Genomic DNA, 27,105 nt, shown 5'->3' on the forward strand with positions numbered 1-27,105 from the left:
AAATATCTAGATCTAATTATTTTAATGATCTTGAGCCTTTTGGAAGTATAGTGAGAAAGATTTCACAATAGTATCTTTTAATTTTAGCACCTTTTAAAATAAATTGTAGAGTAGCCACAAAGTCCCTTTTCAGGCTTGTTAAAATTCCATGTTTGCTCCACTCCACAAAATCTCATTTCCCCCATGTTGTCCTATGTCTCTTTCCCCTCTGCTGATAACTGGAAACCACTGAAGAATCCATGACTCTCATTACTGGAGTGGAGAACTTTTCTTTCATAATGTCAAGGCCAAATTCCCCATCTGTTGGGCAGGGACCTTGAGCAGATTCTGCTGTTGAGGCTTCTCTACACCCAAACAGAATGTTGGACTCCTGGTTGTAGGAGGGCGCTTGTTTCACTTTTTGGTTCTTACACCATACACCTTGGGGGGGGGGGGTCAGATGCAGAGTGACTGACGCTTGTGTCTCACAATAATACGGTTCTATCAGGTGAACTTCTGAAATTGTCATACACCCCAGCAGGAGACTGATTCTGCGCAATGTTAGACTCCTGGACTGATTACTAAGGGCATGTTCTCACACACATTACTAAGGGCTGCCCTGTGGAGAAGCGGCAATCTATCGGTCACTTTGGCAACACCCTCAGGGGGAGGAATAAGTGTTCTCCTATTATCTGGTTGCTGACATCATTCATTCATGTGAGAATCAGGAGTGGAAGATATTAGGCCCTGACTATACAAAATGTGAGGTGCCCTCCCAGAGAATTCAGACACAAATATTCACTACATTGACACTATGAGAAGAACTAAAACAGTGATATGCACCACTAGTTTCAGAGCTCACAGACCAGGCCGTGGGGCCTGAGACTAGGGCGGCTTCACGAAGGGCCCAATTAGGGCTGAATTTTGAGGCAGTCCCTTGCAACCAAGCCTGGGAAGGAGCTTAGTAAACAGCAAATGTAAAGGCAGAAAGGTAGGGAGAGCCTGATGGTGCAAGGAATTCAAAGTGGAATTTGTTAGAGATGATGTTCCAGGTGAGGCTTGAGGTAGACTCTGGAGGAAATGGCTGCATCTAGTCTATCAGAGCATAGAGGACACCATCTTGACCGTGCAGGACTGCCCTGGGCCACCCCAGTGAGCTGGGAGGTGATGGGGATATGGGCCTGAAAGAAGAGCAGAAGCACCCTCAGGATGGGGGCTAGGAAGAAGAGCTGATGGAGGAAAAGGAGAAAGCACAGAAGAAGTTTCCAGAGCGAGAGAAGTCAGAAAGAGAAAAATGAATTTGACATTTAAAGAACATCAGAGTGGCTGATAGCTGCTTCATTCGTTGGCTGTTGTAGAAAAAGGAACTTGGTGAAGAAGCTACTATGTGATTCTTTCAGGTGGAAGACCATGACCTTGAAACATGTCTTGGAAACTCCCATCCTGCCCACCTCCCACCTTCTTTCCATTCCTTCTTGACACATGGGCAGGAGGACAATGAAAATCCGAGAACACCAGGTTTCAGATATCAATATGTATTTCCAAAAGATTGAGCTGAGAAAAGACAAGTGGGTTTTGCTCAATGAAAACAAAAGGCTTTAGAAATCGTAGGTGTAGCTTTTCTGGCAGCCAGGTGAGATTAGAAGCCAGAATATGATGGGATTACAAAATCAAATGAAGGCAGGCGGACCCATTTTCCAGGGAATTTATCCATAGGTCAGTAGGAAAGGTTATCCTGCCCTGCACCCTAAAATGTTTATGACTTCCTTGAATTATCTCACTTTGATAAGATGAGCTAGCCTCCTTAGTGATAAATGTATCCGAGGATAAACGGCAATTCGCAACATTGTTTTCTCTAGAGGCAGGGAGGTTTCTACTAACAGTGCGCCACCCCTGTCTCCACAAGTTTCTGTTACTACTCTCCACTCAGTCCTCCCTCGTCTACTGCTTTCCTTTCCTGTCTAGTTTCTTTCTTCATTTGTCCTCTTCTCCACCACGTCACCCTGGGTGAGGCAAATTCTCATCTATTCTGTGCACCCACCCAGCCTGTCTTGCAGCCTCAGGGTGCACGCATTGCCCACCCAGCAGGGTGGTGCCTTCCAAAGTTCTCCCTGGGGCCTTTTAATGGCAGACTCTTTGGCTTCTTTGATTGTGTGGAGGCTCCACAGGGCTTTTTTATCACCTCAAAGTCAAAGGCGCAAGTCCTCTAGTATCCTACCTGGCCTCAGAATCAATTGATGTGCCTTTGCCTAGGAAAGACCCTGCATGCACCAAATCCCCTTTCCTCTCCAAGGTCAGTGCCTACTTCTAACTACCAAGGGTCAACTGGTAGCAACAAGTCCCGGGGTCCCAGCTTTTAGGAAATGACTTGTGGATCCACGAGCCTGTACTGTTTGGTGGCAAGGAAACGTTTTTCAGTATTCAGGTGTGTTTGCCTTTTCATACTCCCAGCCCACAACTACGGAGGGTTGTTTCTGAGGGAATATTGTGCAGTAAACAGAATGTGTCCCCATATGGTGTCTCTGCTCCCCATTCATGGAACTCGGGCCTGCTCCATCTCATCTTGCTGGTACCTGCGTCCTCTTTCTCAGCTGCTCTTCTTCGGCATCCGAGCAGACCTTCAGGTGCCCATCAGAATATATTCATAATAAGGTGTAATAGACTGATAAAAGCTACAGGTATTACTCATCAGAAGCATATTTGTATTTTGAGACTCAGACTAGACAAAAAAGTAAATCCACAAATCTTTAACAGAGAGATTTTAATTAGGTAACAGGAACAAATGTTTAGATAGTGGAGTATACTTGGTTTTCCTGAAATCACATACAGACACCTATTCTATTTAGAAATTAAAATAAACACATACATACACGCGCACACAACTTACTATTTAATTCCAGGCAATATGTTAAATGAATGCTTCACATATGCTCTCTCAATTTTTACTACAAAGATCATGCAAAGCAAATATATAGTGTTTCACGTACATCCTGGTACACACGAGGTTAAGTAAATTGGCAAAATGTAAACCCATAAACTTGGACCTGGGATGTAAATCCAACTTCTTTCTGCAGATCAGGAAGCCCCAGAGGTAACAGTCTCCACACGGGAGGTTTTCCTGCTTACCTCCTGGGTTGCTTTGTTAAGGAACATATAGAGAGCTTTAAAAATCTTTTCTCATGAAAACTCATCTTTAAAAGCCCCCTTCATCATCATTTTCTTTCTCAACTCCCTGGAGTGTGTATGTGCCATGCTGGTAATGATGTACCCGAGTGAAACAGGCCGGGTCTATTTTCATATTTCAGCCTATGCAGGATATAAAAAATAAACAGCATATGGTGAAAAGTTAATGAGATTTAAAAAAAAATAAGTTCACTTAAAATAATCCACGGGTTTTTCTGCATGTGTTCTTGGTCTGGTTTCAAAAACCACAGGAGTTTTACTATGCTTTCAAGAAGGGTGGATATTTGCATTGTTTCTGTTGGGGTCAGTGGGGAAGCCGTCTCAAAATGGGCACTAATAATCGTGTTGTATATAAACAAGTGTCATGCCAAACTGGGACAGACCAAGACTAACTGTGATGTTCAGAGGAAGTTTGCAACACTCCACAGTTAACAACCTCATGCCTGCATGATGCTCCTTTACCCAACAAGGATAATGAAGCCTCCCTAGGAAGGAAGGGCAGTGGACCATTCCCGAGAGTACTCACCCTCTGAGCACAGCTCAGCACTTCCACGGCCACACCAGGTACACCTGACCACTTAAGAAAAACTTCCTACATCTTTGAAACAAATTCCAAAAAAGAAGTTAGGAACCCCATCTTTATTTTAAATGTAGCCACATAACCAGGTGTCTGTGTTGGAAAAAACAATTACTTTGAAAATTATTGACAGGCTTTGTTGAGTTACAAAGTTCTCTTGACAATTAGGTGCTGAGATTCCAAGGTGGGTCTAGGATTGTTCTGAGCACTGTGGAAGATAGAGGAGAAATTGAAGATAGGGACTTGGTCCTCGAGGAATTGATAATCCAGCTGGAGAGATAATAAGATAAAGAAGAGTATCAAACACTTCCCCTGTGCCAGGCACTGTGTTCGGAGCTTTGCAGGGATTATTTAGTTTAATCCTCATAAGCTCAGTGAACTAGGTAGTTATTTTCTGTGTTTTATACAGGAGGAAATCAAGACTTGAGAGGCTTACTAACTCTCTAAGGATTGTTGTAAGAATTACATGAGAAACCATAATGCACTATATCAGTTAGGTTAGGTTTAGTTTCCTGCTAAAAGAAAAAAAAAATTTCCCCAAACCAAAGAGAAAAAAAAATCAGTAGCTTAAGTGAGATAAGTTTCCTCTCTCCTGCACTGAGTAGGGATGGGGAGGGAAACCAGACCAGCCCCCACTCTCCTTAAGCACAGGGACACACTCCAAGGGGATCTGAGAAGTGGAGACTTTTTTTTTTTTACAGGTGATCATGGGCCACGTTTCAAAAATGGGCTTTTATTTTCATTTGATTTTTTAAGCTTTTCATTGTTTTAAAAACTTCAATTGTATCTTTTTTTTACTGAGATAATATTGTGTACAACACCATAAGTGATCCAGAGGCCTAGATTCACACCTCTTCAGATGCCTGTCACCACACCCACCCACAGCCAGCGTGCCCAGAGTCCTGCCACAGGCTGTGGGTCCCCTAGCCCTTTTGCTCTCCACCTGTCCCCCTCTGGTAGCCTCAATTCTGCAGGCAGGTGTCTAGGATTTCCAGTACGAGGCTTCTCATACTGAAGGTGAGAAGGGACACTGGGTTGGGCAACTTGCTTCTGTGCCATGTGCATATAAAGTGCCAGGTACCGGGCACAAAAGCTGTTCAGTAATAAGGGCCATAAAACTCAAAACGGCCTGGACGCGGTTGGGTTTATTGATGGAATACAATTTCCACCTGAGGTTTTCCCTTTTCCCTTTCAAAGAGGGAAGCGATCGAGAGGAAGGGAGGGCTTTAGGTGCTGCAAAGGCCGTCAGGCCTGGCCTCCTGCTTTCCTCCTCCAGACTTGGAAGGCGCTTGGCCCCCGGGGCTGCACCTGTGGGCTGGGGGGCAGCTGGCCAGCTGCTGACGCGAAAGGATGTGGTCTGGCTCCAGCCTTTCCCAAGCAAGGCTTCTGTCCTCTCCCTGGGCAGGGGGGAAAAAAATTGTCACCTCAAAACTGTGGTTCTGACCTCTGACAAATGGGGAAGGAGCTGGGGGGCCACTCTGTGCAGCTCCAAGGACAAGCGGTCACACCGGGCAGGGGAGGTCTTCGAGTCCGTGACACCCAGCCCGCCGCGCTGTGCGAACAGGAGGCCTCAGGGAGGGCTCTGGCTGTGCATCACGGGTAGGGTCTTGACTCCTTGGGTTTAGTTGTGGTAAAGAATTTTCCATGGATTGTCTCGATCTCACACATTCCTAGAGAAGAGGGAAGGCTCTCAGGCCACAAAATAGGAACTCCATGGACATGGAGTTGCCCTCGGCTTCTTAAAATTTTAAAATTGCTTTGGGTTGAAGATTCTAGTGTGAGCCCCGTTGGCTTATTAGAGCAGTGACGGTGCTGGTGGGTGTGTGTAGGGAAAACTGGGTAGGAAAGAGGGATCAGGTGGAGTGGATTACATGCCAGGGATGGAAGCTGGGGTTTCCAGCTGCTTGACCTGTGCCAGCAAGGGGGTGGGGGGAGGAGCCTGTCCTGACCCATATTTAGGTCCTTTCCTGTGATCTCCCGGCTGGGCTGGCTGTCTCTCCCGGAGGCCACTGCAAGCGCACACGATGCTTTGTGTAAACTAGAATAAGATACTCCATTCTCCAGCTGACGAGTCCTGTGCCAGGACTCAATGAGGGCCCAGTCAGGCTCTGGCTGGATTGCAGCCCCAACTCATCTCCTGGACTGGCAGTCCTTGAGCAGTGAACAACCTGAGCGTTCTGAAGTGGCGGACGCTTTGGAGTCATTTCACTGATCTCCCCCGCTGAGGTCCCTCCTGCCTCCTCCAGATTCCCCCTCCACTCCCTATGGCTCACCTTGCACTTGAACTGTGCTCTGTGAGTGACACCAGGGAGAGCCATTCATCGCCTCACATGTAGTCTTTGGTGATTTCGCCCAGAGATACTGACCACATAATTAGATGAAAAGTTGCTCATCATATTAGTTGTTTTTGAACTTGTGATCTATGGCCAGATCATGCAGCCTGTAGGGCACTATGAATTAAAGATAAATATATCAGCTGTTCTGTGAAAAGCCCACATGTATTGCATTGTACTTTTGAAGCAGAATTTAAAAAAAATCAACCTTAACTAATTATGAAAATCAATGAATAATGAATATTTATGATGCTCTTTTAGGATTTATTGCTATCATAATAGACAGGGAGTCTCCACAAATGAAGGTGGTCAGGTCCCTCAAGCCTGAGAGAGGGCCACACCTGCACCCTTGGGAGACCTGGCCCCCATTCCGACTCCATCAGCTCTGCCTCTTCCTTGCTTTGCAGCAGCCCCGGGGGTTCTTGCCACACCCCAGATCTGATCATGTCAGCTCCCTGCTTAAATGCTGCCAAGATTTCCCACAGCCTGAGTGAACTGGACCTGCTGGGCCAGCACAGTGACCCCATCTCTGCAGCCTCACTGGCCACCTGTTGTCTTTTCTTGACCTGGTTGTTTTCTCCCCATGTGCCAGTCATCAGCCAGTGTCAAGATAGCCTCTCTACAGCAGCCTTCTTCATTTCCCTTCTAGAACCTGTCTCTTTCCTTGGGAGCAGGTTACTCTTTGCAGTTACATTTAGAGTGATCATTTGGCTCACATCTGGCTGGTAGACTTGAGGCTCAATTCCCTAATCTCCCTCACTGCCGTGGGGGCACAACTCACCTGGTAGGGGTAGGGAGGGTGTTGTGCAGTTCCTTGTGGAATGACTGAACAGGGCTGGGTCCAGGGGCACCCGCCTAGCTGCTCCTTGTGGGTCAGGCTTTGGGAGGGTCTTTAGGAAAGTGGGTCACCAGTGCCACAGAGAGAAGTGCAGCTTGAGAGGTGACCTTTGAGGATCAGAAAAAATGTTAGGTACAGCCAACTGAATTTTAAATCCTATATTGACATGCCACCAATGTCGAAATTCCCTTTAAGTTAGGGGAGAAAAAGCAACTTATGATTAATAATGTGGGTATTTTCAGAAGAAGGCATTGATGAAGAAATCCCTTGATGAAATGATGTCATTTTGTCTGAGAAAAGCACGTGATGAAGGCCTTCAGTCCTCACTAGAGCAGTCAGACAACTGACAGTAACATGCCCTGCAAAGCATCTCCTGATTCTCTTCAGGAATGAAGGCTGAGCAATGGAATATAAGTGGGTGCAATAAAAATCACGAATCACTACCTTAATACACAAGAGTTATTGTTTAGGATTTATTGTGCCTGAAAAGTAGTCTTAGTTTGGAAGGTTATGTGTATGATAAAGCAATTAATCACAGATGCAGGAGACCCAGAAGACCCTCGAGTCACTGAAATCTGTCCAGAAAATTGGAGGTGCCTTCCAAATGACACCCTTTTGTACTCTTAAACATACAGGTTTCCCCCTGCTATCTGCAAGGAGCTAGGAAACTTTCCTTAAGCTGAAAAGGTGTAAAGTGAAGAAGCAAGTAACATTAATTCATATGGGAAAAAAAAAATGTTGAGCATTCCTAGACCTAAAATTAACAGATCACACCAAATAACACATACAGCCAAATACAAACTAATATATAGTAACAGCAGGAGTGATGATAAATACATAGCCTGTGTACAGTTAACTCTTGGGGAGAGCTTGGTTGGGCCACTTATTGCTGGAGATACAGCTGTCTCTAGAATAGCTGCTGCAAAACAGACACTGAGTAATATTTTTCTTTTTGCCTTTTGTTGCACAAGCAGGAATCCTCTTTGGATTTCTTTTGGTTATTGAAAACAGGTACTAATATAGATCTTTCATAAAAAGTTAAGTGTTGTTGTATCACAAACTTGTGCAAAGTGGGGGAATACCTGTAATACAATATCTCAAATATGTTTACTACCCAAGTATTTATTTTTGAGGAACTGGTGGGAAGTTATCTATAAAGCCCCTTTTATCCAAGCAGCAGGTGCTCAGTGGTAGAAATGATATAGCTGACTCTATGACATAATATAATTAGAGGAGAGGATACTGATACATTTTGCTGATGGCAAAATGAATCAGGACAATACCAGGAATAAAATGAAGTATCTTAGAACACACATTTGTCTAAAAGTTACAGAAAATTTGTCAACATAAAAATATTTCATAAAAATAAAAATATTTCATGGGCAGTCATAAAAATATTTCACTTCATTCAAAATATGGACAGTCTGGTGGTAGAGGTTTAAAATATAATGTTTAAAGTTATGGTAAGGTGTTTCATTGATTTCACCGGTGTTATTGCATTTTTAGGCACTTTGGAGCAAAATTGTGGTAGCTTACTGTTAAACTTAAGCTTCGGGGAGCCCAGCCAGCACTAAGGTTAGCAGTGGTGGGTTCCCAGTGCCAGGACAATTAGGATGGGGTGCTGGGTTTCTGGCAGCCAAGAAGGCACAGATACAGGGAATGCCATTGGGTGGGGAAGTCTGAGCTTGCTTCTTAATGGGTCAAAAGCTCCATGGTGTTCAGGGCAGCCCCCAGTATATTAGGTATTTATCTCCACTATTGAAGACAAGACCTAGATATTATTTATATTTTTATTCTCAGGACATGCTGCAAAGTACATTCTAGATAAATTTGTTGGATGAATAAATCTAGTCTGTCCCCATCCAGATTTATTATCCCCATTATAATATTCCTACTAAATATAATAGTGCTGTCCAGCAGAATGGCCCATTTTATTTTTTGCCTATTTTCAAATCTTAATTATTTTGAGTCCTGAGCTGATGGGCCACTGTTAATTTACATAGTTGTTTCAAAGCGAATGCTATATCCCGTATTTTGCATTTACCCAAGTTATTCACGGCTAACGTCTAAATTGGAGAAGTGAAAAGGACAATTGTTTAGTGCTTTTTAAGGTCCCTGACCAAGATCAGTAGGGAAATCCCATTAGCTCCATTCATCGCATTTCTCATAAATCTAAAAGGAAAGCAAGTATTCAAAGCCTTATTCTTTAATAGTTCTTATTTGTAAAACCTTGACAGGGCTTTATTCTAAATTGCTGCCAAATTACATAAAGAATGCTGAGAAATATGATGGGTAGTGAGTCGTGATAGTTTCAGTTATCGAATAAATAAGCAGAACAGTTGAAGGGGGCTAATCTGAAAGCAAACAGTGTGCTGGGCGAGGATGAGGCAAGAAGCACAGAAGTGTGTTATTCTTAAATTACCATCTGGCTCAACCCTCTTGAAGTGGGCAAGTTGAACAGCCTTTTATTCAGCACCCTACAACTTATTCAAAAGGAACAGTATTTGAATATTAATATTTTCATATAGTATGAAAAAACCAAACCAACCCTTTTTTCCAGTAGCCCAAAAGGACGCTTAACAGAATAATGGGTAATCCTCTGGCTCAACACGAAGGCCAGGGGCAACCTGTGGGTGGTAGGTCTCAGGCAGGGCCAGCTGTCAATCCGCTACCTCCGTGGCTCTGTGGGTAGAGGAACTTATCCGAGTCATTATTATGGTCTGAAATTTAGGCAAGATGTGTAAAAATAAGGAATTCATTAGGGACAATGAAGATGGGGACTCCTTGTGCCCTATTTCATCAAAAAGGTGATAACGTAGAATTGCCATATGGGATAAAAATGATCATTCAGAGCTCAAGGTGTGCTTGGGTGAAACGGGAACTTAGTTCATCACTTTCTAACAGACCCAACAACTGCTGATGTGTCTACTAAACCCTGGATTTTTAAATGAAAATAGAAGAGGCTTTTGTTTTGTTTTCCTGAGGTGTGCTTGAAAGTAGAAGTTGAATGGCTAGGAACCTGTGACTTGTCTTTAGCAAAGATCCTTTTTTTTTAAAAAAAAAAAAAAAAGGTATTTGAGCAGTCTCTGTGGTTTAGGAGACAAAACCCAGTCCTGCGGCTTTGTGTGGTGGGGCTCTTACAGACTGCAGTGCCTTCTGTCTGCTTTGGGGTGTGGCATCTGCCACTGGGGAGGAGAAACTGGCATGTGTCTCCTTTTCCAGCAGACTGATTTCATTGTGCTGGGGCCTTTAGTTCAGTGCCTCTTGGTTCCAATCTTCTAGTTGACTTGCTGAAGCCAATGGAATTAAAAGGGAGTTGTGACTTATATACCTAATTTGATTTTGAGTTTCATGATTTTTCTATGTGAAAAGATTTTTTAAGGAAAGACCAGAGCTAAACTTGGAGACTCATTTTCGCATTTAGGATTAGTTGTGAGATGAAGTCACAGAATGACGGCACTCGTGTGCATGGACTTTGAAATGTTTTATGAATTTGGAAACATGTACTTTTATGATTATATGTATATATTTGACTATACATGTCTAAAAGCATAAATAGCTGATTTTAGAATATATGTATATACACTTACACAAAACAGGCATATATTTATATTTGCATACGAAAGACTTAAATAATTCAATTTGTGATATAATGTGTAGAATTAGTATGTATTGGAATAAAGGGAGAAAATCCAGAAGAAAATGTCCAAAAGGCACACTAACAAAGATATAGTATTCTCTTGGCAGAAAGTGATGAATGATTTGGCATGAATTCATCTCACAGTTCTGTTATTCTCTTACAGAGGATGTTCTAACCTCTGTCTTCCAGCTGTTTGCATAAAACTGCAATTTGTTGTTTCTATTTGTGCTGACCCCTGGGCCTGCACCTGGCTCCCCCCCCACCCCCCAGTAAGTCACCAGTTTTCCTATCTATCCTTTTCTGTTTAGACATGTAACATTTTTACATTTGGTCAAGCAAACAAAATAATTTGCTTTTGTTATAACTTGTTGAAAGTTCTGTGTCAAATGCTTTCTCTCCATGCAAAGTGAGTCCTCCCTGGTACACTAAGCCTCCCAGAGGTTAAGAAGTCCTTCAGTCAAAAATGCTCAACGGGTGACTAGGTGATGAATTAGCAGTAAGAGAAATATTTAAAATATGGTAAAGTGATAAAACAATAGGTGTTTTTTTTTTCCTCTAAAGAACGAAGTGTGAAACATTTGTGCCATAGATTAGATTTGGCTGACTTATAGATTATTGATTTTGTTAAATGTAACACCTGTTTCATTTAGTTTTATTTCGTATTGCTTAGAAATGAACCCATATGAAGAGATTTAACTGTGCACGTGAACCTCTGAAGGATGACGAAAGGCCTTTTAGAGGGAGGTGTGAGAACACAGGCGACCAACCTTAGCTGTCGCCTTACGGCACCAAACAGTTAAATTTTCATGTGCGAGTTGCTTGGAGCATAACACACCATTCGGCTTCTATCTGAGGACTTTCCTTTAGCGGGGACAGGCAAGTGCACTGCAGGAAAACTGCTCCTTTGGGAATACCGCGTTTTCATTGATAAGCCTACCCACCCAGATAAGGTGCCTTAAACAATAGTTCTGTAAATGTTATCTTCGGGCAGGTGCGGTGAATCACAAGCATTTATTGACTACCTGCCGCGTGCAGGGCACAGGGCTCCTCCGACACGGCGAACCCGCTTCATCTCTAGCCTGATTTTGCAGTTTGAAGTTGTGGGGACTGCGCGGAGGGCCGAGCTCCAGGCCGAAGGGCCAACGCTCGGCAAAATGACATAACTCCTGGGAGACGCCGGCGGTGGCACGGGCCCCCCTCAACACTGCCTGTCCCCCTCGACTCCTCGTCACCTCCGAGGCCACCGGACAACTTTGTTCCCGGGTCCTCTCCCTCTTTTGTCTCTCATCAGACGCGTTTTCCACCCTCGACGTGAACACACGCGAGCGCGCGGCCGGCCGGAGCGAGGCGCGGGGGAAGCGCAGCCCGCGGGCGCCCCACGCCGCCGCCGCCGCGCCCCGGGCGCCTCCGGGCGCTGCGGCCCGAACCCCGGGCCCCGGGCCGGGGGCGGCGGGGGCGCGAGGCTGCGCCGGGGCGGCGGCGCGGGGCCCGGGCCGAGTCCAGTCCGCGTTTTGCGAGTGCGCGCGAGGCCCCGAGAAGTGGATAATAGTGGCCCGGCTCGCCCGGCTCCCGCCCGGCTGGGCCCTAGAGGCGCCGGCAGAGGGTCTTCCCCGGATCCGGGTCCGAGCGGGAAGGAGCCAAAGTTTCCTCTGCCCCCGCGCCGCAAACTTCCCGCGCGCGCTCTGCGGCCGCCGCGCGCCGGGGCCGGCGGCGAGGAGGGGCCGCGGCCCGTCGGGGCGCCTGGATGCGCCCGGGAGGGGCGGCCGACTAGAAAGTGGGGCCGCGCGGCGCCCCCCGCCCCCCGCCCGGCCGGCCACGCCGCGGCGATCATGGCCGCGCGGGCAGCAGCGGCGGCGCGGGCGGGCAGCGGCGAGCGGCGGGCGCCCCCCGGGCCGCGGCCGGCGCCCGGGGCCCGGGACCTGGAGGCGGGCGCGCGCGGCGCGGCGGCGGCGGCCCCGGGACCCCGGCCGGGGGGCGGCGGCGACGGCGGCCCGCACCCCGCGCCCCCCCGCCCCCGGCGCCCCAGCCGCGAGCCGAGCATGGCCCACAGCGCGAGCGCCGCGGCCGCCGCCGCCGGCACCCCCGGCGCCCCGAGCGGCGGCTCCGAGGCGGCCCTCGAGGAGGGTGCAAGCGCCGCCGCGCTGTCCTCCTCCGCCTCCGCCTCCTCCTCCTCCGCGGCGGCGGCGGCGGCGGCGGCGCCCTCTTCCTCCGCGGCGGGCCCGGGCTCGGCCATGGAGACGGGGCTGCTCCCCGGCCACAAGCTGAAAGCCGCTGGCGAGGCCCCCGCCGCGCCGCCCCAGCAGCAGCAGCAGCAGCAGCAGCAGCAGCAGCAGCAGCAGCAGCAACAGCAGCAGCAGCAGCAGCAGCAGCTCCACCATGCCCACCACCTCCACCACCACCACCACCACCACCACCACCATGCCCACCACCTCCACCGCCAGCACGCGCTGCAGCAGCAGCTAAGCCAGTTCCAGCAGCAGCAGCAGCAGCAGCAGCAGCAACATCCCGTCTCCGGCGGCGGCAGCCTGGGCGGCGCGGGCGGCGGCGCCGCGCAGCCGGGTCCCGACATGGAGCCGCCGCAACATGGAGGCGCCAAGGACGGCGGCGCGGGCGGCGCGGCCGCCGACCCCCCGGGCCCGCCGCTGCTGAGCCCGGCGCGCGAGGAGGACGCCGCGCCGCCCAAGATGGGGGAGCCGGCGGGCGGCCGCTTCGAGCACCCGGGCCTGGGCGCCCTGGGCGCGCCGCCGCCGCCCGCGCCCGTGTCCGCGCCCGTGTCCGCGCCCGCGCCCGGGGGCGGCGGCGGCCCGGCGGCCGTCGCGGAGTTTAATAATTACTACGGCGGCGCGGCCCCGGCCGGCGGCGGCCCCAGCGGCCGCGCCGGGCCTTGCTTTGATCAACATGGCGGACAACAAAGCCCCGGGATGGGGGTGATGCACTCCGCCGCGGCCGCCGCCGGGGCCCCCGGCAGCATGGACCCCCTGCAGAACTCCCACGAGGGGTACCCCGGCGGCCAGTACAACCACTACCCGGGCTACGGCCGGCCCGGCGCGGGCGGCGGCGGCGGCGGCGGAGGAGGAGGCAGCGGCGGCGGCGGCGGCGGCGGCGGCGGAGGAGGAGGAGGAGGAGGAGGAGGAGGAGGAGGAGGAGGAGGAGGAGCAGGCGCGGGAGCTGTGGCGGCGGCGGCCGCGGCGGCGGCGGCAGCAGCAGGAGGCGGCGGCGGCGGCGGCGGCGGCTATGGGGGCTCGTCCGCGGGGTACGGGGCGCTGAGCTCCCCCCGGCAGCAGGGCGGCGGCATGATGATGGGCCCCGGGGGCGGCGGGGCCGCCAGCCTCAGCAAGGCGAGCGGCGGCGCGGCCGCGGGGGGCTTCCAGCGCTTCGCCGGGCAGAACCAGCACCCGTCGGGGGCCACGCCGACCCTGAACCAGCTGCTCACGGCGCCCAGCCCCATGATGCGCGGCTACGGCGGCGGCTACCCCGACTACAGCGGCCCGGGCGCGCCGCCGCCGGCGCAGCCCCAGCCCCAGCCCCCGGCGGCGGGGGCGGCGGCGGGCGGCCCGGCGGCGGCCGCGGGCTTGGGCTTGGGCAAGGACCTGGGCGCCCCGTACGCCGCGGCCGGCCCGGCCTGGGCGGCCGCGCAACAAAGGAGCCACCCGGCGATGAGCCCCGGCACCCCCGGCCCGGCGCTGGGCCGCTCGCAGGTAACCCCGCGCCCGGGCCTGCTTCCGCCGGCGGCCTGCGCGCGCCCCACTTTCTTTCTTTCCGCGTACTTTTGCCGCGTCTCGGCGGGGGGAGCGGGCGGCGGCCCCCGCCCCGCGCCCCGCGGCGCCCCGCGCCCCCCGCGGCCGAGCGCGCGGCCGGGCCGGGCCGGGAGGGGGTCGCCGCGGGCCTCGGGCCGCCGCGGGCCGCGCGCTCGGACGCGGGGCTGGGTGGACCCGCGGGCGGCGGGGCTGGGGCGGGCGCGGGGCTTTTGTGGGGGCGCCGGCGCCCCGGGCCGGGCGGAGGGGACGCGGGGCCCCCCGGCCGCGGCGGGCGCCGGCGACGAGCCCAAGTGCGGGCAGAGCCGGGAACTTTGTCCCCCCGCCGCGCCCCGCGCCCGCGCCCGCACGGCGAGGCCGCGGCCAGGCTCGCTTTGTGCCGCCCGAGCCGCGGCCCGCGCCGGCCCCGGCCCCCGGCGGGCTCGGGCGGGCGAGCGGGAGGGACGCCGGGCCCGCCGCCGCGCCGGGGAGGCCGAGCGCGCGGAAACGCGGCGGCCGGCGGGGACGCCCCCCGGGGCTCGGGCGGCTCGGGCAGGAGTCACCTTCAGCAGGGCGGCCGCGGCGGGCGGGCACGTCCCGGCTCCCTGGAACTTATTTTGCTCAGAGTTTGGGCTTAGATGTTATTCAGCGAATGCGGGAAGACAGCAGACCGCTGAAATGGATCTTTGGGGACGGGATTTATTTGAAATTTCCTTGATTTGCTGCCACCCAGGCCCCACCGCGTTTGTGGGAAGTGTCCTGCACGCTGGCGCGCTCTCGCTCGCAGGCTGAGCCTAAAGACTGACTTGATCTCCTTTGCAAGGTTTGGAATTTGAATTGTGGAGGTAAACTGGCTGTAATAGTCTCCAGACAGCTGCCTCTGAGTTGACATCTAATCTGCCATCTGATTGGCTCCCCTCTCACCATTGGGCATTTAGCACTGCTGATGTAAATAGAAGTGCTGAGCAGTACAGTCACAGAAATTCTTGCCACAAATAATAACTGAGCTCTATTACAAGCAGATGTAAGGTTGAATGTTATTTAAAGCTTAAATTGTGGTGGATCATAGCTGCTAATAAGAGGATTAAATCCATAAAAACCGTTATGCCGAGGTCCAGGATTGGGCGTTTACAAAATTCAGATCTTTGACAATGGTAATGTGGACATGACATCTCATGGACTTTAATTGTAGGGTGAGGATGTGGCAATCGAAAAATAATTAAGCCAAGAATTTTACCGATTTCTGGGTTTGCAAAGCTTTCATAAGAATACTCTTTACAGATTACACTACGTAAAAAATTGGAATTATGACCTCACATCGTGTCGTATAAAATGGAAAGTCATGGTATTAAAAATTTCAAGATTCTGATATGCATTCACATCCTGATGTGGTATTTAATAAGCTTTATAGCAGGATGAAAGCTCTGTTTCTACTCATCTGTGCTTCAACAATTCTGTTTCAAGATGTTTGTGGATGAGGTATTTTAGTTGGAATTGACATATTTAAAAAGCGAGGTGAGGAAACGATATACTAATTTTTTGCAGCCACTTAGTTACAAGGGAGAAATGGATATTCTTGTGATATACTGAAAATTATTTTCTGTTTGCTTCTGATTTGGAAAATACAGAGCTGCCTCAAGAATTGTTTTTGTTTTTGTTTTTTTTTTTTTCCTTTTCCCCTCTCCGGATTATTTTGTTAGATTAGGTAATATGCGTCTTACTTGAATTGCTTACAGAAGAAATTAGTGAAACTGTATTATATACAAGTTGTGCTGGGTTTGTTTCTTCTGAATAAGTTTTTTTTTTTTTTTCCTCCCACAGGCATCTTAATGCTATGAAAGTTTAAAAAATTCTAATCCATTTAAAGGGAGTAAAAGTAGTTGAAATGGAGATTTTTACTCAGCACTTTTATTTTAGGAAGGGTTATTTTAATAATAATGTCTCTTAAGAGTACAGGCTTACTAGAGTGAAAGGAAGGACTAAATTTAATAGATAATCATGTGAATCCAGGCTGAGGATGTGAGCGTCCACTGCTTTTAAAACGTCAGTTAGTGGAGTTGTACTTTTAATAATGTATTTTCCTATTCTTGATAGCAGACATGCAATTTCAGTTTTTATTTTTGACTCGCATGAGTAAAAATGTTATAGCGAAATCCTGTGTAAATAAACCCACGTAATTAATTTTAAAAAGATTTGCTTTGTCAGCTGGCTTTTAAAGGAACAGATTAAAATTCACATCTCTGACTAGAAACCAGTGATAATCCAGGCAGATGGAGGTCCGTGTTACTTTAGAGTATTATTTCTTAATGGCACCAATCATTTTAAGTATTTTGTTTTCTTGGAATGAGAGTGAATCCATTATGTCTTCAGTATGACCCGTGGGAATAGCTTTCTGATTTTTGAGGGGGGAAGAATAATGAAGGGCGTATGACCTAGATCCACAGCTTTCCTGTAGATCCCTTTAACGTATAACGTGTAGAATGTGTCCTTCCTGCGTGCGCGCCTGCGTGCACACACACACACACACACACTTCTATTTGTAAGTGAAGAATTATTTGTTATGGTGATTATACAAAGAAACTGTCATTTGCTCAAAATACTAAATTATTAGCTAATGCTACAGGTTATTAAATGCTATTAAATCACATGAAAGGATGAATTTTTCTTGTGGCTTTTAACCCGTTTAGTTTCATTTTTGATTTTAGGAAATGGTTTGTTTTGGATGGCAAGTATTTTTTTTTTTGTGACTTGGAACAAAACATACACATATATTGTAGGGGAAGCATCTTTTAAAAAAACGAAAAAAGCCATTTTAAGATAGTTTGTCACTGGAGTTTTGTGAGATTAAGTGCAGATAAAGCAGTCTCAGTAGAAATTCTGAGCTCTCCTAAAACAACCAAGATTTTCATAGTGTCCACATTTGTCCCTTAATGCTATTTTACTTTGGTTTTGTGGAATACAATACAATGTTACTAAAAAAAAAAAAAAAAGCCTATTTACCATGAAAAGAAAAGTGATTAGCTGATTTACAAAGCAGGAAGTTACAGACTGGTGCCTGATTACCTTAACATTTGTATATGTTAGAGCCTCACTTCTCTCCCCAGGGGATTCACATTCCTCCTCCTCCTCCTCCTCCTCCTCCTCCTCCTCCTCCCCCCCCCCCCCAAGGAAATCTTACTGGATCTGAGATTTTAAATCTGGTAAAGCCATTTTTGTGGCCTAGATGTGTGTATTTGACGAGGTATGGCTGGCAGGCTGGCTGGCTCTGTCCTCAGAAAAGGTGGGGTCAGTGACGGTGGTTCATAGAAAGGGCCTCTCATTTAAAAGAAAACAACACATAGCAAAAATGTCTGCCGTGTTCTGTTTTCCTGGGTTATCTGGGACAAAATTATGCAGTTAATGCATCTGTGTCTTTGATCCATATTTATGGGAAAAGGAACTCATAATTCACGTGTCACTTTCATTTTGCTCTGTGTGTAGATTTGTAAATTTAAAGTCGAAAGTTTGCAAGATCTGTTGTGTTCCTTAAAAAGATTTTCCTGATTTCTGTGTGCTTGCTTTTTTTGACGATTTGTTTTTTTTAACGGCAGCTACTCCTTAAGACAGCTATGACTTAAATTTACTTGTGTATTAACACTAAATTGATAAGTATAGTCAAGGGAACAACAGGATCTTACTGTGGGTCTGTCATGAGAGACTTTAATCCATTTTTTTTCCCTTTGGTTTTGTTTTTGTCTATATTTAGGAATGAATTTTTGGCAGGGCTTTTTATACTTGTTCCATTTCCCCAGCATCATAATCTACCAGAAGTATTAGCAGTGCCGCGGACATGGAGCTGAGCCAGCACACACTGGTACCTAGTACTCTCTGAATAGGGTGTTCCTTCATTAGCATCCAGAGAGTTACATCTTCACTCCCATAAAAATAGCATTCATTTTGGCTTGAAACTGACTTTAAAAATGTAAGACAGTGTACTGGACAACATTAATATAAACTCATCTGATAGTTTTATTACACACAGACACATTATAAAGAAAACAGGTGTCATGGAATGGGGTTGAGTTTTCAGTTCTATTTTTTATTAATGGGCTTTATTATGATTTGGGGCAGGTATATAAAAAAGACTTATGTAATCGGAATTTACTAATCCTCTAGGATAAATACCAATGTGATAGGCAGACCGAAAATGTGATCATTTCTTAATTTAACCCTGTCCTTTCCGAGGAAGACTGGTTTAATTTTAAAATTTCTCGGGGATCTGTGAAATTTGGTATTTATTTTGAAGACTGATTTGGAGCTGTAAATTTTGGATGTAATTGCATAGGAAACTACTAAGGTTTTGCTCTGTGTCCCAAATCTGAACTAGACTAACACTGCTCCGTTAATAGGTCTGTGTCCTTTGATCCATATTTGTGGAAAAGGCACTCATTTCACTTGTCACTTTCATTTTGCTCTGTGTGTAGATTTATAAATTTGAAGTGGATAGTTTGAAAGATATGTTGTTACTTAAAACAGCAGATTTTTGGAGACTCAAATGAATATTAATAAATACAGATTCCATTAAAATTTTCTTTTGCGATATTTAGATTTTCAAAATGGGTATCAGGGAGGGGTGACATCCACCTCTAGGCCTTTTTGGAACTGGGTGATTTTCAGAGGTGTCCTTCCTTCATCAGATTTGCACAGCTTCTCTGTGGATATGTAAAGCAGCACCGCGTGCTCCTGTGTATGCATGCTTGCGGCTGAGGAATCCCAAGTCCTGGTTCCCTGGGGTGGCAGGAGAAGTTCCAGGCAAAACTGCTCATCCACCGAGAATATATTTATGTGTCATGAATGTAGAGCTATTATACAATATTGCTTTTTCTAGTTTGGAGGCTATTTATACAAGACTAAGTGGCCCTTTTTGGTTTAATTAGGTGATTGAGTGAATTAATTTTGATCTAAAAACTTGCTATACTTAGTGACTTTTTGTCTTAGAAATTTGATGAGAGGAAATGCTTTGGGGATCTTATCTGAGTATCATTAAATATCCACTTATTTTGCCTTGTGCTAACCTCTGAGTGAGTGGCATTGTTGACAGACACATAAATACTTTTAATAATTCATGTGATTGGGTGAGTGAACTTATCAAAGTAAAATATGTTTCCATAGTAAGTTTTCAGCAGGCATATTCTATTTTAAAGTATTTTACTTGGAGTCATTTAAAGGGAACCATTTGCTTAGATGTCCTTATTTGAATAGTATACAGTAGGCAGTTTTCAAACCCACTTCTGAATGGCTCGGTGCTGAAAATGTTACAAGTCTGCTGGGTTTGACAGATGAACTAAGGATGAAATTAATTTGTTTTTGAAAATATTTATTGCTGGGAAAGACACTTTAGCCCTAAAATCTCAAGCCTATCTGATTTACCAGTAGACACTCTTACTTTAGGTAGATGGCAGCAGATTCTGGAAAGAATCTGTCCTAGGCTGATAGTCCTTTTCAGTAGAAGTGTATTTGACATCAGCTCACCATGATGGGGGGGGGGGTGGGTGGGAGGGGTGGTTGTTAAGGTCTTAGTGTCTCATGTGCACCTTGATGAAACTTCAAAACCAGAAAAGAAGTCATTCCTTATTAGGTGATTCTGGAAGGGAAGCCGTTTTTGATAACTTTCAGCAGAAAGTCCTAGCTACTGTTTGTTTATTTTTTTCTGTGGGATGCTAAACAACTTCTGTGTATATACATGTGCGTATATATGCGTTACCATTAGTTGTCATAAAATATATATGATATCATTTTATTTATTTATTTATTTATTTAAAAAAAAAAAGATTATTTATACAAGCACTGGGTACAGTCAGAAGCATGGGAGGGTGAGTGAATTCACCAGAGCCAGAGCGGGGAACAGAACAGGCAGACGGATGAAGTACACTGCTGAGAGGAGCAGTGGGCGGCAGGAGAGGTCTGCGCGCCATGTGGGACCCTCACCTGGCGGCTGGGGATCGAACAGGCGCTACAGAGGCTGCAGGCAGCTTCGCAACCCAGCACTCAACCACTGCGCCACCGGGGAGGCCCTATAACATCATTTTAACCATTTTAACCAGCATGCTTCTAGGTATAGAGTCAGCGACATTAGTATACATTGTTATGCAACTATCAACCCATTCACTCCCCAAACATTTTAATTTTCCCAAATTGAAATAAAATGCATACTCTCTTTTTTATGTCATACTTTAAAATTGTTAAATTATTAATGTGTTTTGTGGGCAAAGTAACCTTACTTTTATAACTGTTAATCTGGGTACTTAGTGCTTTCTTGTAAATTCTGTACCTGTGCCATAGGGTTGCCAAGTGGTGTTTTTATTTGGTCCCGATTTTAATTTGAAGTAATCGTCCCAAATTTTGACTATTTGCAAATGTGTCTTGTGCAGATTAGTTGTTTCACTCTCAGCAAGTCATCAAAAGTTTAAGAGCAGCTTTCGGGAGCCTTTCTGCTAAAGATTTGGAATAGTTGGAGAAAAACCCGGGACTTTGTTGTATGGAAATGAACTTTTTTCCCTTACAAGATCAGTTCCCCTTATTTCTCCTACTTTTTCAACAATTTAGCCTCTTTTAAAAATTACTGGCTTTATTCTGTTAGTGAAAATAAATTGCAGTTTCTGTTATGCTGTTCTCCCCCCCGCCCCCGCCCCTCCCTGCAGACCAGTGCAAACAATCAATCCAGGTGTTTCCCCGGTTCCTTTTTCATAGTGTTCTGTCCTCCAGGTTTGTGCCTCCTTTGTCATGTTTTTAATTTGCAGTCCTCTGCAACGCTACAGAAATTCTTCGTATGTGAAAAAATTCCTAAATTAAGCAGACTGCCTTTTTAAAATTTAGAGGCGGCTGCAAAGGGATACTTCTTAGATTCTGGTTAGTCTCATGAATGGCTTTTTGTACATGAGATCCTGGAATTGTATTCCAGCTGCTATTTTTGTTGATATGCAGTCACATCTTTATACCATCAGTTCTGTACTTTTACACCCGATTCCACGGAGGGCACAGAAAAATGAATCGTTTTAAACGCTTGTGCTAGGGAAAAAAAAAAATGTTTCTTAAGGTGGAAACATTATGCTGGGAGGTGTATGTTAAATAAATTCCTACTTCAGGCCACCAATTGGCAAATATTTATGGAGCACCCGTTTTCTTAATCAGCTGGTGCCAGACACAGCGGGTAGCCAGGCCTGGGGCTGCTGCCCCCACTGCCAGGTCAAGCTCCTTCCCACTCTACCTGTGCAGGGCGTTTCTAGCTTCATGGACTTAGTCAGAACTGGCTCATTTACACGGAGTGCAAGTAGCAACCGTGCGGGTCAGCAGTCCATCGGCCTGCTTTTTTGGGTGGGAGAGTGGATTTTGGCCAAACAATTCCTTGTAGATTGTGGTGATGTAGCTGATGTGAGCTGGTGACTCTCATTTCTCCCAATCAATTACTGGCTTCATGCCAGAGCAGAATATAGATCTGCTAGGGAGAATAATAACGCAAAGAAGGAAAATATACTCATTTTGAAATTTATATAGAATGGTCCTTTTTATTTTTTCTCAGTTTTCTACATTACATAGGCTCTTGGAGGAAAAGTTAAAAAACAGTCTGCTCAGATTTAGGAAGATACTTAGATTGCTGGAGTATTTTTGGTAACTGTTTAGATAATGTATGCTAGATGAGGAGTAAATTCAGCTACTGCTTCTGGGTCCTGAAATAAACCTTTCAGAAAGCGAGGCATTGATGATTAGTGGAGGCTGTTCTGGAATCCTTAGTATCTACTGCTTCCTTTTGTGATGAGCATTTTAGAAGTTAAACCCCTTACCCTAAGTTAAACCCCTTACCATATTTCATAGCCTTATTTTGAAATGATTGGGGATTTTACATTTTGTTTACAGCTTGACATCTAATTTCTAAAATTTTAAGAGGCAAATTGTAAGATTCAGTGACCTTATATTTACACGTATCAAGTGATAAACCCTTTTTAATATCCTTAAAATTTTCTGCTTCAAGTTGGTATTCTTTATAATAAATTCCCTTTGCCCAATGAATTATAAATGACCTGGAAAATAGAAATGTAAAACACTGCTACTGCTGAGCAAGTGTCTTTCTGAAGAAGCAGACGTATTTCTGAGGGAGCTGGGAGGTTTGTAGTGCGTTAGCTTATTTCTGTGATTATGAGGATTCATGAAGAAGTGAGAATCTAGTCTGAGGTCTCCTGATGGGATGGGAAGACGGTGGGCTTGCACCTGGCCAGACCCTGATTCGTTGGTGGACCTCAGCATCCCTATTCTCTGAGATGGGCTGGGGCTCAGTTGCCTTATTCGGAATGCTGCCTGCCAGGTGGGGTTATCCCTGAGGGCGTGGCCGTGAATCTGTGGCCTCTGTATGAGAAACCTCTTCTTTCCCCACCTGCCTTGTCATGGGTGTACTGAAGGGTGCCTCGCTTCTTATTCTCTGCCCTGCCCTGCCTACTTTGGGGTGTGATGGGGCCAGATCCTGCCTCTAGTTGATGACCCTCAGCCCTCCCAGATTTAAAATCCTGAGTTGCCTTGAATTTAAAAAACAACCACCACCACCACCACCACCACCACCACCACCACCACAAAAAAACAGTGAATGCGTAATCAGCTCTGCACCACTGAACAGCTTATTAAACTCCACTAGATCCCAGACATGTTTGGTGAATTATAAATTCACTGAGACATGTGCACACACACAGATTTGTGAATTCTGTTGTAATTTCTCTCACAAAATGTAGTTTTGAACTGAGTGGGATTCTTACAGTTATATGGATTGGTTTTGGTTTAACAATACAGCCCAGGTAGACCATGTCTGGATCCAAGCCACGCCCCGTTCAGTCATCCTTTCTTAATATTAGTTCCTTCTTTCTGCCCTCGGGCCTAGAATCATTCCTGTCTTACACCTCCAAGACCTTTCCACTTTTCTCACCTGCAAAAAGAACTTTATTTTTTTTAGGGGAAGTACTTTTTTTGCAAAGAAACTAGGTTTTGAGGTTTGGGGTGGGATTTTGGTCTCATTAGTTCAGTAACTTTCTTCTTCAATGAATCATTTCAACATCATTGACTGTATAACTCAGATTTGGTCCTTAGTGAGATTATAATTTATTGCATACCTTGGAGATTTAGGGCTGCTCTCCAACAGTCAACATAGCGAATGTCAAAACTCAGCATGCGAAAGACATGCTTCTAATATGTGGAGAACATTGTTGTTGTTGTTTTTTAATACTGAGGTTTATAAAAGTATCAGGGACAAAATTTAATTCTATTATGAATAAATACTTACTTGGTGTCACTTGGTGCTTAAGATGCAAAGAGTAAATATAGCACCCGATCCATAATTTCCCCTGGTGAATTATCATAGACTCCTGGTGTTTTACAAAGTGGAAATTAAAATGAATGACTGCATTATTCTCCTGCAGCTCTATGCAGAGAGACTATGTCCCTTAAAGAGCATCATCTAAGAAATATTTGAAGAGTAGTTGATCCTGTATGGGTCTACATGCAACATTTCCTGACCAGCGTCTTACATGTTTGCAGGAACTCTGTCCCTTCAGTGTCTCGCTGTCTTGGGTAGAAGGTCAGCGCCTTGTAGCTTGCTCTTAGGTGCTGTGACAGCAGTGAGAACGTGATCGTAGTTTGGATTTTGTTTTGGGGATCATGCGTTTTTTCCTGATAAAGAAATGACTCTTGCATTGCTGCATGAAGGATTTAATACTGGGTTCATTTAATTTCACCGTGGTGCATAGTCAGCTTGGGGACTAGAGGTTGGTGTCTTTGTGGAGAGCCTGGCCTGGTGTTGGATGATGGGACCTTTGGTGGTCAGGGCCTAGACCTCAAGGAACTGATGTGCCCAGCTCAACAGGACAAGTGCATGGTCTGCATGATGCAGTTAGGTGGTTTGGGTGGGAGAACTTCTGATGTTTGATGCAGAGGTGGGGGTGGGTTGGGGGCTGGCGTAGGAAGGTCCATTGCAGTAAATCAGGTCTAATCTGTGAAGGCTTGGTTGGTGAGCAGACATTAACCAAAGGGCAAGAGCCAAGGGTGTAAGGGATAGAGAACGCCAGAAGGTATTGCCTTTTTTATGGCCTTTACTACCTGTGTGACCTCAGGCCAGTTACTCCACCTCTCTGAGGTTTGACGTTCCCTCATATATGAAGAGATGGGAAAGGCTACTTAACCCATGGAACTTGTGAGAAATAGGTTTTGGAAAGTACTGGTAGACTGCCTGGCAAGGAGAGGGGCTTTTTAATATAACAACAAAGGGTTTTTACTTTCTCATGGGCAAGGCATTAGAATGAGTTAGATGTGATTCTGTATTAGTTAATTTAGCAAGTTAATTTAACAACTTATTTGTCTTTCCTTCCAGAACAAATAGGTTAATATTTGAGGCTTATTTCTAATCCAGACAGTTTCATTTTTTTATTGCCTGATGTGTCTTTGCCTTGCCAAGTGTTCAGGAGAGTAAGTTACGGAGCGGTCGATCATGTTTCTAAAATGTCTACTAGTTTTCCTGTTTTTTTTTTTTTTTTTTTTCAGTCATATTTTTTTAACTGGTAAGGAAAAATAAATCCAGAAGAGCGATAAATTAAAACAATTGATTTCGCCACCATCATTAAATGCTTAGTGATCATGCTAGGACCCCGTCCTGGATAACAAGATAGCCGGTGCGGATCCTTAATGGCAAACCTTTCGCTGCTCATTCTCCAGCAGAGAGGCATGTCTTTAGGGTACTGAGTGAATATCGGGGACTCTAAGGCAGATTTGGGGAGAGTCGTCTTTTACTTATTACTCCATTTAACTAGAAATGTGGCTTGAATAACTTTAGCCTCATAGGCAATCACATTTGAGGTGGAAGAAATTGGTGGGTGGTGGGCAGAAAACTCTTGGTCTGCTGAGTGAATCTTTTGCTTCTTGCTAGTTTTCTGCATGTAATAAACAAATAGTTTATAATTGTTAACAGTTGGAAAATTAGATTGGAAAGATTGTCATCACAATTGTCATGATTTTGCTGGGGTTGAAAATCTCCCCTCCTCCTCCTTACTGCCAACTCCCTTTAATTTCACCTGGCGGGGAGAGGTGGCATTCTGGAAGGCAGGCCCAGAAGGTTGCTCTGTGCATGTCAACCCCCGCCCCTTGCTTGTGGCAGGAGCGCCCTTCCTCCCCCGTGGTGGCCTTTCTCAGCAGTTGAGCACTTCAAAGCCGGGGTGTTTTATTTTTATTCTACAATTAATTAGTGAAGATAGGACGTGAAAAGCAATTTTATGTTTTGTCTTTTATTGAGCATTAAGTTTCTGTGATTTTCCATATGGCTGTGTTATTAATGAGAAGAGAGAAGAGTGGGTAGAGAAGATGAGTTTTATTTAAGATAGTTCTGTTTGGATAACTGAAAGGAATATAGGCTTCTTCAGTCTAAATGCTCTTTCCTGGCCTGAGTCGTTTCATGGTTCATTGAAAAACTAATGTAAAGAAGTTGTGATCGCTTCTGAATATACGTGAGCCAGCTGTTGTCAGGATGCTGAGGTTTTATATTTTGTGCTTTTAGACATTTCATATGAACACATTTTATGAAGAGGGAGGGGTACTGGCCAGGCTGAATGGGAAAAGCTGAAATCTGGATTTGATTTGCATATGGTATTTTTTAGGGGCTCTCAAAGTTTCACACATGAAATAAACTAGGTAGTGTGTATGGTATCACATGATCAAAATATTTTTCCCCTTGCTGCTGCCAGGAGCTATCTATTGCTCTTCAACAATCTTACTTGTTGGGCATCATGCCAAGATGTTTAAGCCAACCCCTTACGTGAGCCCTTCCATTCTTAACCTCTCTGACTGAAGTGCTGTGACCTTCACATATGTAGATTAGCCATGTGCTCTGTGAATTGAAACTTGCTGCCTCAGGAAGAAAGGGTTTTTCTTTTTATTCCACTGGGAATTTGACAGCCATTCATCCCTGACCTGGGCAGAGGTAATGCCAGGAAATTGGATTCCAATGGAACGTGGACAGATAACCCAGGAGGCAGGCAAGCTTTCTACCTCCTTGAGGATGCAAATATTCCCTACTGTGGGTCAGGCCCTGATGTGAATGAGCCAAAAAGCAGGAGAGAGAGGAAGAGACAGAAAATGCGGAGCTTTTGAGGCAGTGTCCTTTTAAGGCGAGCCATTGTCATTTTGAATTTATTTTGACACTTCCTTTCTCACCTAAATTCTGAAATTTGTTTGAATGTTGTTTTATTTCTTAATAGTTTTTGAGAATTAAATAATCTTAATGTTGTGGGCCAGCACGAGCTTAAATACATTCAATTTCGATGAGTTTTCAAAAGTAGACGTCGCTAAAAAGTTGGAGAGATGGACATGTGACCTGCCTTGGAAGAAGCAGCCTGCTGCTTTGTCTCCGTGCTACAAAATTTTGAAGTTAATTGGTACTTACGGAGATAGCTTTACTTACGTGTCAGTTTTGAGTTGGATAAAGATGAGTGAAAATAATAACATTGAAGACTTGGGATTTTATTAGACAAAACTAGTTTTGAAGCTGTTTATCTTTGCTTTGTTAGTAAACATTCTTGAACTTAAAGTAAAATCCAGCATAAATTACAGTCGTGACGCCTGATTAGCCTGCTACGGCAGCATGTTCAGAAGGAAAGTTCTCATTACAAGAATTATGGGTCTGAAGTGGTGCTCCAGCCGCTCCTAGGCAAAGGTGGGGGGGCGGTGATTAGGGCCGCCTGAGATGGATGCAGCTCCCAGGCGGCTCCCGGAGCCCAGCCTTTCCAGCACAGGGTGATCTGCTCCTGTCGAGCCTCGGG

The 27,105-nt window shown here is 46.2% G+C and overlaps 1 protein-coding gene across 1 annotated transcript in view; it reads left to right on the top strand.

Annotated features, from left to right (window-relative positions):
* Positions 1 to 12,766: 12,766 nt before the first annotated feature.
* The window catches only part of ARID1B (AT-rich interaction domain 1B), a gene marked incomplete at its 3' end in the record, with an annotated part of 355,694 nt that continues 341,355 nt past the window's right edge, over positions 12,767 to 27,105 (top strand). The window contains exon 1 of the mRNA XM_084228519.1: positions 12,767 to 14,248. Coding sequence (XP_084084645.1) covers positions 12,782 to 14,248 — 1,467 coding nt within the window. The 5' untranslated portion in view covers positions 12,767 to 12,781. The remainder of the gene's footprint in view (positions 14,249 to 27,105) is intronic.

The sequence above is a fragment of the Talpa europaea genome (assembly GCF_964194135.1).
Source record: "Talpa europaea genome assembly, chromosome: 2".
Classification (NCBI taxonomy): domain Eukaryota; kingdom Metazoa; phylum Chordata; class Mammalia; order Eulipotyphla; family Talpidae; genus Talpa; species Talpa europaea.